Source organism: Lynx canadensis, chromosome F1, assembly GCF_007474595.2.
Source record: "Lynx canadensis isolate LIC74 chromosome F1, mLynCan4.pri.v2, whole genome shotgun sequence".
Taxonomy (NCBI): domain Eukaryota; kingdom Metazoa; phylum Chordata; class Mammalia; order Carnivora; family Felidae; genus Lynx; species Lynx canadensis.
In genome coordinates, this window is record NC_044319.2 from 63,523,688 (window position 1) to 63,534,665 (window position 10,978).

The 10,978-nt window shown below is 54.8% G+C and overlaps 1 protein-coding gene across 1 annotated transcript; it reads right to left on the reverse strand.

Annotated features, from left to right (window-relative positions):
* Window positions 1-67: 67 nt before the first annotated feature.
* NDUFS2 (NADH:ubiquinone oxidoreductase core subunit S2) lies at window positions 68-9,862 on the reverse strand. Its single transcript, XM_030301779.1, has 14 exons — window positions 9,753-9,862; window positions 8,829-8,935; window positions 6,085-6,275; window positions 3,999-4,119; window positions 3,714-3,826; window positions 3,376-3,450; window positions 3,146-3,223; window positions 2,884-2,969; window positions 2,365-2,484; window positions 1,307-1,436; window positions 936-1,031; window positions 674-757; window positions 474-531; window positions 68-291 (listed from the first exon to the last, which is right to left on the reverse strand). The coding sequence occupies exons 1-14, from the start codon at window positions 9,845-9,847 to the stop codon at window positions 254-256; spliced, it is 1,392 nt and encodes a 463-aa protein (XP_030157639.1). The 5' UTR covers window positions 9,848-9,862; the 3' UTR covers window positions 68-253.
* Window positions 9,863-10,978: the final 1,116 nt, after the last annotated feature.

A 10,978-nucleotide genomic window follows, 5' to 3' on the forward strand; every position in this document is an offset into this window, starting at 1 on the left:
AATTAACATTCTTGAGTTTCCTAGCAAAGTGAAAGGCAGTAAGATACTGAGGAAGACATACCAGAAGTTTGGGCACAGGGGCCGGAAGGCGGCTTATTTATTATAATTTCTCCTTTTCTGGTACATGCACGGAAAGCCTGACAGCTAAATGTTCACGCACGTGTACACACACACACACAGAGTCCCTTTCCAGAGACGGCCAGGCTCCGAGGAGGAAGCAGACCGGCAGGGAGATCAAACGCTGTTCCCCTGCTCACCGATCCACTTCTCCAAACACAATATCTTGGGTACCTAAGGAGGAGGAAAAACGCGGTGTTATCCAAAATCCAGAACCCATCACCGTGCCCAGGAGATTGAGGATGTGGCTCTGGGCCCATTGTCTGTGCTGAACAGGAAGTGTACACTTTCCGCCCCCAATTAGAGTCCCGAACTCCTTCGTCTGTGGCATGTCTGTTACAAGACAGGCCGCGTACCTATGATGGCAACAACGTCCGCCAGCATGTGTCCCTTTGACATCTTGTCCAAACCGGCCTGGAGAGATTGAGACAGCAACAGTGTTAGGCAAGATTAGCAGGGTGGGAGGAGAAGCAAGGAAAGTGCGTGAAAATCTCAACCAAGGTCAGAAATCATGGACTCCTCTACTGGAGGGAGAGTCACCAGGGTCGGTTCTTACCAGGTGGGCGAAACCAGGAGCCTTGATCTTGCATCGGTAAGGGCGGCTACTGCCGTCGGACACCAGGTACACCCCGAACTCTCCCTGTCCAAGGAAGAAAGGTCGCTGCCTCCGTTAACAGGAAGAATGCCCTCCTCTGCCCAGAAAACCTCTCTATCGGCCCACGTGTCCTCTCTCGCGCTGGCGACCAAGCAGCTACTTGGACATCTGTCTCCGGTCCCCCAGCGCACAGACAGCCTTATCCTTCCCCGTCCCTCCTCACCTTAGGAGCCTCGATGGCGGTGTACGTGGCCCCCGGGGGAACCTGGTAGCCCTCTGTATACAACTTAAAGTGGTGGATCAGTGATTCCATGGAAGTCTGGAAAGAGGAAAAAGGGAGCATCGGTGAGCCGGTCCAAAGGTTTCCCGGGCCTCCCCCTCCCCAGCACAGAAAATAACCTCTACCCTCGGGGAAACTAAAACCCACACAGCGAGCGAGGAAGCAGAGAAGACAGAGTGACAGAGGAGGCTACGGGAGGCTGAGACTCATATGGCGAATTCTTCCAAAAAGAAAACTGAGGAGGAGGAGGTCATCTGAGGGTACCCCTCCCTGGCTGCTGGCCCCTTTCCCTTTGCCCTCTTCCCGGGGCCAACCTTCATCTCTGCTCGCTTAGGCGGAGACACTTTGGCATCATCGACCTTGATCTCCCCAGGAGGCATCTTGTTGAGACACTGCAAGATGATTCGAAGGGACTGGCGCATCTCCTCTACCCGACACAGGTACCTGGGGTGGATGAGACAGGCTCAGAGCGAGAGAGGACCGGTCAGGGCACGGGATGTGAGGCCGGGAAGGACGCCCGTGGCTGACCCGCAAAGGGCTGGCTGACTTTTTCCCCTTCCTCTTCTCTCCTAGTGCAGGATCTCTGCTTGGCTTGGCCCCAGGTAAAACCTACAGTCTTCTGGTTCCGGTACTGGCTCCTGCCCCCTGTCCTCTCGAGATCTCCTCCCCCTACCGTGCCCTGCAGTACTTCCCTCTTCAATTGCCCTCTTAGACACTTCTTGGACCGCAGAATGGGTAAGGGTCAAATTGACTCAAAAAGAAAACAAGCAAATCTCATTCAGGGTCAGCAAACAAGAATGGAACGTGAAGCTTAGACTCTGGTGGCAAGAGCCCCGGGTCAGGAGGATTCTAGTCTCAACCCCCACTAACAGGATAATCCAGGCCGATCGCTCCCTTTTTTATGCCTCGGCTTTCTCAGCCAAAACTAGTTCCATCTGAAACACGAGGATGACGGGGCGCCTGGGTGGCGCAGTCGGTTAAGCGTCCGACTTCAGCCAGGTCACAATCTCGCGGTCCGTGAGTTCGAGCCCCGCGTCAGGCTCTGGGCTGATGGCTCAGAGCCTGGAGTCTGTTTCTGATTCTGTGTCTCCCTCTCTCTCTGCCCCTCCCCCGTTCATGCCGTTCATGCTCTGTCTCTCTCTGTCCCAAAAATAAATAAACGTTGAAAAAATAAAAAAATAAAAAAATAAAACACGAGGATGAGGGCAAAATGAGAGGTACACCCGTGAAAGTGCTTCAAGAAACCACCTTGTTTAACAGACACAAGAGCTCCAGCAGATATGGGAAAATATGGGCATAAAGAAAGTAGCCAAGAGACAAGTCAGACGAGGCGAAGCAGCTGGAAAACGAGCCGAGGGGACATGGGCCTTACCTGTCATAGCAGTCCCCTCGAGAGCCTATAGGAACATCAAAGTCCACCTGGTCGTAAACATCATAGGGCTGGGTCTTCCGCAGGTCCCACTGGATGCCTGAGCCCCGCAGCATCACGCCACTGTGGGGCACGATGGGAACAAGGGTCACTTTCCACAGACCAAGAGAGGAGGCGCGCTTTCTTCCGCCCCCACGCTCGGAGCATGGCCCAGAAGGCACCACACCTTCCCGAAGCCAAGATATCAGGCTGGAACTACCCCGTGCCCAAGGAGAGAAGTCTTTTTTTTTTTAAATATTTATTTTGAGAGAGAAAGAGAGAGAGAGTGTGTGCAAGAGAGCAGGGGAGGAGCAGAGGGAGAGGATCCCAAGCAGGCTCCGCGCTGTCAGTGCAGAGCCCGATGCGGGGCTCGAACTCACAAACCGTGAGATCGTGACTGGAGCCAAAACCGAGTTGGACACTTAGCCGACCGAGCCCCCCGCCCCCCCGGCGCCCCCTAAGGAGAGAAGTCATTCCTCCCACCTAAATCCATAGTTAAGTGCGTCTTCGGCTGTTACGACCCCAATGTCGACTGTCCGATTTCGCCAGATCCTGTTGTTGGTCAGCATCTATCGATCAAGAAAACCGGCGCGTGAACACCCTCCACACCTCCCTCCAAATGCCTCTGTATCTCTTTACAACTAGGGACTAAAACCCACAAGCTGCTTCGGCAGCACATACACTAAAGCCCACAAGCCTCTCTTGAGAGGAAAAGAGGGACTCTTCCCACCAGTTCCTACCTTACCTCTTCCAACTCATCAATCCGAAGTGAGAAGTTCTTAGAAAACTCATAAATGTCATCCATAAGCCCAAGGGGTAGGTCCTAGAAGCCAAACGGAGGACAGAGAGTACAGCTCAGCCTCCCTGCCCCAGGGCTACAGGGTTGGCGTTTCCATCAGCCGGGGCTGCCCTCCAGTGGCCACAGAGGATACAGGCATGGACTGAAAGTTCAAGAAGGCAGGGGAGTCCGCTCACCTGGTGCACACCTCCTGGCCGGACGTAGGCAGCATGCATCCGAGCCCCAGACACGCGCTCGTAGAATTCAAACATCTTGATAGGACACACTGGGAATTAGTGACAAAGTCCTGGGCCCCTAAGTCCAGCAACATGGTGGTCCACTCCCCTGCCCTCTGCCTTCTTGTGCCCAACCAACCCCTCATGACACAGAGTTCCTCAAGGACAGAACCCAAGTTAAATATACCTTCTTCCTCTACATGTTCTTCGTTCTGTCTCCTTTCCATCCCTTGGCTCCTTCCTACCTTCTCCACTTCCTGTACCTCCCTGCCTATCCTACCCTTTCCTCCTTCTCTTACCTTCTCCCTCTCTTCAAACATCCAGAAGAAAGGGGTCATAGCCCCAATGTCGAGGGCATGTGTGGTCACAGCCATAATGTGGTTCAAAAGCCGTGTGATTTCTCCAAACAGCACTGTAGAGACAGGAAGACAGCGAGAGGACCGACAGCGAGTGGACACAGCAGTTGTGGGCAGCATCTAGGGTCCGCAAACTAAGCCTGGGTTGGATGCTCCCACGAAGGGAATGGTGCGGGAGGGGCACTAGGCTGCGCTCACGGCGGGGCCATAGGAAGGAGACGGGCATACCTCGGATCCACTGTGCCCGGGGCGGGGGCTGGATATTGAGTAACTTCTCCACAGCCAGTGAGTAGGCCTGCTCGTTACACATCATGGACACATAGTCTAGCCGGTCAAAGTACGGAAGAGCCTGGGAAGAAGGAAGAACCTGGGTCACACCTGACAGGCCAGGAGCCCTCAGACTGCCTGCCAAAAACCATTGTTCTCAGTGGGCATCGAAAGTGAACGCTGCATTAGCCTTCTAGTCTCAGGAGCTAAACAAGGCAGTACCCGATATCCAGTAGCATGCTGGTAAATGTTTCTTTAAAAGTCAAATCTCTGAAAGGGTGATCTGTTGCGTGTGCCCATTTCCACGGTGAAAATACTCCAGCAGGGCCAGCTTTAAGCTACCAACGTTACATAACTGAGCACAGCACTGGGCAGGGGAGCACAGTCTCTGCCATGCGGAGACAATAAAATCACTTAGGAGCACAGAGGAGTCAAATAAAATGATGAGCTTTGAGTACTTCTTACCCTGGCTTTTGATATAGTTTATTAAATCGTAAGCCAAGGGGCGCCTGGGTGGTTCAGTCGGTTAAGCGGCCGACTTCGGCTCAGGTCATGATCTCACGGTCCGTGAGTTCGAGCCCCGCGTCGGGCTCTGTGCTGACCGCTCAGAGCCTGGAGCCTGTTTCTTTTTCTTTAAATTTTTTTTTTTTTAACGTTTATTTATTTTTGAGACAGAGAGAGACAGAGCATGAACGGGGGAGGGTCAGAGAGAGGGAGACACAGAATCCGAAACAGGCTCCAGGCTCCGAGCTGTCGGCACAGAGCCCGACGTGGGGCTCGAACTCACGGACTGTGAGATCATGACCTGAGCCGAAGTCGGCCGCTTAACCGACTGAGCCACCCAGGTGCCCCCCCTGGAGCCTGTTTCAGATTCTGTGTCTCCCTCTCTCTGACCCTCCCCTGTTCATGCTCTGTCTCTCCCTGTCTCAAAAATAAATAAAACGTTAAAAAAAATTATTAAAAAATCAATCAATCAATCAATTGTAAGCCAAGATCATTTAATTTTCAGTAATGGCTACGTTTAACAACTGGCTCACAAAATGCCCGGAAACATAACACTCTGTTCTGGCGAGCAGGCTTGAGCTGGCCCCGGCACACCACCACAGCCAACGCTCCTCTGGCCCACAAGTCTGCCAGAGCGAGCGGGTGAGTGAGAGATTTCAGGAAGACAGGGCCCTGAGGAGGACTGCGTTGGCTTCCGGCGGGAACAGTTGGGGAGAAAGGGTTCTTTCCCCGGGACACCAAGAAAGCCAAGTCTAGCTGTCTGCCGAACCACTGAACCAGCTTCAGCTTCCAGGAAGGGGCGGGGCTACGACGGCCCTCTCGGGGACAGCCAGTTCTTGTCCTGATGGCACTGTGACGCGGGTTAGTGCCGCACCGTTTAGCTCCACGGTCTCTGGGACCAGAAACCATCGGTGCCTGGACTCTCGGGGGCAGCGCAGTCTAGTCAGCTGGCTCTGTCCTAACCCCGTCACCCTGTGTCATCAAGCCCTCTCCTCATGACACGAAGACAAAACTTTCAGATGCTCACCCCAGCTCCGATTCCTTCAAACCTGACCCTCACCACTGGGGGTCACACAGCTCTCCTGAAACACGGCACACTGCCACAAACTCTCTCTCGGTCACTCTGACTCACTGAGTGTTTCGAAAACAAACTTAAGACAGCCGGAAGATACGAGAATCGGCTGTTCGTCCTAGGGAACTGACGTCTCTCCCCCCTTTCCCTGCCCCCAGGGATCGCGGCTTTGACGTATTGGTATGATAAGAACAGGGAAACTGAGGCACTCGAAAAAGGGCAAAGGGGTCAGCCAAAAGTCAGCCGGAGAAAAGCCGGTGGTGTAGTTCCGGCTCCAAAGCATTTCTGCTGGATAAACCAGATCTGGATGGATTTCAAACATCCCTTGCCACGTCCCTCCGTCCTCCAACCAAAACGGTCCTTGCATCCTCAACACCCTCCTCCCCAGGGGTTTTGGGGGCAGCAAACTGGCAATGCCCCAGGCTACAGCATGCCTAGGTCCCGTCAGCAGGCCCCTGTTCGCCCTCACACCTGCAGATAGGTCTTGTATTCAATGAGCTTCTCGGTTCCTCGGTGCAGCAGCCCGATGTGGGGGTCACACTTGCGCACCATCTCCCCACTCAACTCCATCACTAGTCGCAGAACTCCATGGGCTGCTGGGTGCTGGGGCCCAAAGTTCAGGGTCAGGTTCGTCACCATTGTGTCCTTTGGAGGGTCCACATCTGAGAAGTGGGAAATAGTTCAGAGCCCAATGGTGACTCCCCGGAGACAGCAAGGAGTCAGCCTCTCCCCGTCCCTCTTTCACCTCACCAATCCACACCTTGTTAACTTCCCAACTGCCAACGTAACGGGGAAGAAGACCATTACACGGAAAAACGGGAAGGGAGATCCAGATTTTCTCATGAGGGGGGACCACGCACAAACCTTGCTCTTTCTTTTTCTGTTAGAGTTTATTTACTTTTCAGAGACAGAGAAAGCACCAGTGGGGGAGGGGCAGAGAGAGAGAGAGAGAGAGAGAGAGAGAGAGAGAGAATCCCAAGCAGACTCCATGCTGCCAGCACAGAGCCCAATGTGGGGCTTGAACTCACAAACTGTGAGATCATGATCTGAGCCGAAATCAAGAGTTGGGACACTTAACCGACAGAGCCACCCAGGCACCCAAATCTCGCCCTTCCATGTTTCCCACAGTCCTTTTCTTTTTTTTAATATTTATTTTTGACAGAGAGAGAGAGGGAGGGAGAGAGAGAGCACGAGCAGAGGAGGAGCAGAGAGAGAGGGAGACACAGAATCCAAAGCAGGTTCCAGGCTCTAAGCTGTCAGCACTGAGCCTGCCGTGGGGCTCGAACCCACGCACCGTGAGATCAGGACTTGAGCGGAAGTCGGACACTTAACAGACTGAGCCACCCAGGTGCCCCCCCGCCCAGACCTTTTTAAAGATAATACCGATAACACTTGTATAGCTCTTACTGGGTACCAACCACCAACCTAAGCCCTTCACTGATTTTAATTAACTTAATTCCCCTAATAACCATACAAGTAGTACATTCTATTATTATCTTTATCTTGTTGGGGAAGCTGAGGCCAGAGAGGATAAATGATTTCTCAGACAGCTAGCAAGTGGCAGAGCCAGGATTAAGCTCAGCTCGTTCAGCATTTTTTTTTTAAGTGTGTTTATTTTGAGAGAGAGAGAGAGAGAGAGAAGAGGAGGAGGAGGAGAGAGAATCCCACGCTGTCAGCGCAGAGCCTGACGCAGGGCTCAACCTCACGAACCGTGAGATCATGACCTGAACGGAAGTCAAGAGTCAGATGTTCAAACAACTGAGCCACTGAGGCGCCCCTCAGGGTCCACGCTCTTAACCACCATGATACCCTGCCTTCCAAATCTATCTGATGAATGCCCAACTACTCAGGAAATGTCTATTTAATTTTTGCTACCACTAAATGACAGCTGTTACCCTCAAAAAGCATACAATTTAATTTGGGAAATAAGTACACGTGAGAAACCAGTAACTGAGTTACCAACTAAGTGGCTTAGCTGTTAAACATTTAAAGGAAGAAAAGAACACTGTGAAGAATTCACGAAGGCAGGATCTGAGCTGGTTTTTAGGTTTTGTTTTTTTTTTTAACTTTTAACATTTATTTATCTTTGAGAAGGAGGCAGAGTGCAAGTGGGAGAGGGGCGGAGAGAGAGAGGGAGACACAGAATCCGAAGCAGGCTTCAGGCTCCGAGCCGTCAGCACAGAGCCCAGCGCGGGGCTCGAACTCACGAGCTGTGAGATCATGACCTGAGCCCAAGTCGGGGGCTTAACCGACTGAGCCACCCAGGCGCCCCAAGAGCTGGTTCTTAAATACAGGGAATGATTCCAATAGGCAGAGAGGAGCATCCCAGGCTATGGAATCAACAAAGATCAAATCTCAGAAACAAGGAAGTATCTGTGAAACTCTCACCTACGCAGAGACAGGTTAGTGCTGGCAGGCAGTAGGGTGTAGCGGCTCAATTATCAGTATCCGTTAATGACAATACTTACGGAGGAACTTACCATGTGCCAGTCACTACACTAACCGGTCCACGTTACAATCTCACTTAATCCTTACAGTGATGCTGTGAGATAGCCGCTTTACTCACTGGTAAACGGAGAGGTGAGGTTTGAAGCCAGAGCTTAACTTTGCAACGCAATCCTTCACCATGAGCTTTGGAGTCGCACAGACCCAGACACAAATCCAATTATGTGTCCTGGATCGAGTTTTAGTCTCCCTGCACCCTAATTTCCTCCAAAGCGGCACAATACTGGCATCTTCCTCATGGAGTTGTTGCAAGGACTAAGTGCAGTAAGTCGTACAAAACTCCTGACACCTGGGAAGCACTCAGCTACTGTTACCGTGACGTTTTTGAAAAGCAACCAGCAGTGCCTTTGAAGGTTTGAAAAACCACCTTGGCTACCAAGGGACATGGAAATATACTGAACCTCTGGAAAAAAGCTGCAGGGAGAAAGATAAATCTGGTAGGGACCTTCAAGGGTTGACTGGGACCTACTCTTTTCCTCCCGGAATGTTCTTCCTTTCCTTCTCTGCTTGACAGATACCTGCCCTCCTATCACTGTTATACTATCACTGTTATCGTGTCTGTGGCATTGCTAGTAAAATCAGCAAAAATGGCACGGGGCGGGGGGGGGGGGGTTGCTAGAACTTGCCCTTGACAGAGAGCTCAAGAGCATTTGGAAAACAGCGTGGGGCAGGGATGGGTGTGAGTTGGGACAGGAGCTCTGGGAACTCACCATTCCAAGGCGGAGGCTTCCAGTGGGCCGTTTCCTGGGTGGGGTACATGACCGCTCCCCCAAACTGCTCTGCCCATTCCATATCTGGCTGCCATTGCCGAGAACCTCTAGGGAGTTAAAGACAGATCCTGGACACAGGGGCCTCAACAGGGCTTGGTTCCTCTGTTCCCGTTCACTCTCAGGTGGGCCCAGGGAAGTGCCTGGGATTCTCCAAAGCCAAGTGACTGACACACGGCGTAGCTCAGGCAGAACGAGCTGGACCTCTAGAGGCTCCATTGCTACTAACAGCCTAACTCCTGGTCACTCCTGGGCATGCAAGGTTAGGGATCCTAATTCCTTCCACTTCTCATCATATTCTTCTTTCCACCTTGGTGAATATGAACGCAAGAAAGGTGCTTATTCACGGTCAACCAAAGACTAAGAGGTGTCCCGGGCCGGTGCATGGCGGGGGAGGGGCATGCCGGCTCCGCGGCTCGGCCCAGGTAAGACCCGAGTGATGCCCTGGGACCGACGCGGGGACAAGGGAGGTGTCTTGGCTTGTGCTCCTCCTTTATCTCCAGCAACAGTGCTTCCCTCTTCTCGTCTAACGAGACTTTTCAGCAGTCACACGCCACCCGTGATGAGGTTCGGGAGAAGCAGCAAGGCACAGGGGGAAGGTGACACTATCACTAACGTTCAAGGGCACGGGCGCCCCTCCGCTGATTTCACCCCTGGCGGAAAGAGCTCGAGACCCTCTTTCCTCCCTCGGCCAGGGCGGGCGCCACTGCATCCTGGAGCCCGAGACAGAAGGCCTGGGCGAGGGGGTCACCGGCCCGGGTCATTCTTTCCTGGGGGGGGGAGGGGGGTCACAGGGCCCGCGGAGACCCCAGACCCGAGAAACCCTGGCCTCGGGGGCTGCGCGTCGAGGGCTGCCCGGAGTCTCACCTGCTGGGCTGAACGGGCAGCCGGCCCCCGACCCCGGACCGCAGCGCCTGGGCCGCGACGCCGCGGAGGCTGCGCAGAGCCCTGAGCGCCGCCATCTTGCCCCGCCGCGGACTGCGGGAAGGAGAACGGGCGGAAGTGCTTCCTGCGCGCCGCCTCGCGGGCTTCCCGCCCATTGGCGCCACGGGGCCGCCCTCTTGGAAGCTGGCAGGGTCGCGGGCGCCCGCCGACTACATCCGGGTTCGGCGCCAGGGCTTCACTTTCGCTCTCAGAGCGGCGGCGGGGCGCGGTTCACCTGGCCGCTCGTGGCTGACTCGCCGAGGCGGGAGCCGGAGCAGCTTGCGGCCCCCGCGGGACCCTCTGGGTGTGCCCTGCCGCCCGCCCGGCTCTCCCTCGCTCTCCCGCCCGCCCGGGTGCTTCCCTGCGCCTCGCCGGGGCCGCCCCCTGCCCGAGCCCCGCTCCCGATGGCGGCTTCTGAGCCCGGCCCTCCCGGGGCAGCGCCAGGCTTTGCCAAGAGATTCGGAGCGGGGAAAGCCAGCTCGTTTCCAGACGGCCTGAGTGGGTTAGGGAAGAGGGGGCCCAAGCGGGGCTGGGCGGGCCCGAGAGCTCCCGCCAAACCCAAATGAAAACCGAGGAGGACGCCAAGGCCACCAGCACCGGAGTGGGCTGCTGGGTGTGTAGGAGCCACCTCGGCCAAGAGGCGGGGAGGCCCCCTGTGGGTGACCCTGATGTCTGCCAGGCTTCCAGAAGCTGCAGAATGGCAGACCCAGGAAGCGACCTGAGAGATGCCTCACACCCCACTTCCCTGGGGGTCAGCCCTTTTTCCCTCCGGTCTTTCCGACCCCGCCTTAGTCCTGGCCCCTGGCGATGGAGTACCATCAGGAGTCCGATCCCAGTCCCGTATGGAACAGACAAAGCGTTTTGCAGCCTTGGAGGCCGGTTCTGTTCTCTCCTTGTGCCTCCAAACCCAGCTCCCGCTGGGCCACCCGCTGAGTTTGCACATCCCTCCCACTCTGAGCCTGGAAAGAGGCCTTCCCCAAATCTCTCCCCCTCCCCGCACCAGGGTCCCTGAGAGCCCACCAGCAGTGCAGCAGGGTGGGGCCGACGGACCAGGAAAGTGGCAGAGGCAGGGAATTCTTAGCTGTGGAGAAAGAGAGGAAAGCCAGACTTCTAGCCTGGGAGTTGACCTAATGGGAACCATACCAAAGGGTGGGGCCACATCCCTGGCT

What these genes read in the sequence shown, in the direction of transcription:
- NDUFS2 (XM_030301779.1), bottom strand. Translation starts at nt 9,847, where the DNA reads ATGGCGGCGCTCAGGGCTCTGCGCAGCCTCCGCGGCGTCGCGGCCCAG. An exon ending in GGCCAGGAGGTGTGCACCAG is followed by an intron (nt 3,224 to 3,375) that starts GTGAGCGGACTC and finishes TTTGGCTTCTAG; the next exon opens with GACCTACCCCTTGGGCTTAT. An exon ending in CGAGGGGACTGCTATGACAG is followed by an intron (nt 1,437 to 2,364) that starts GTAAGGCCCATG and finishes CATCCACCCCAG; the next exon opens with GTACCTGTGTCGGGTAGAGG.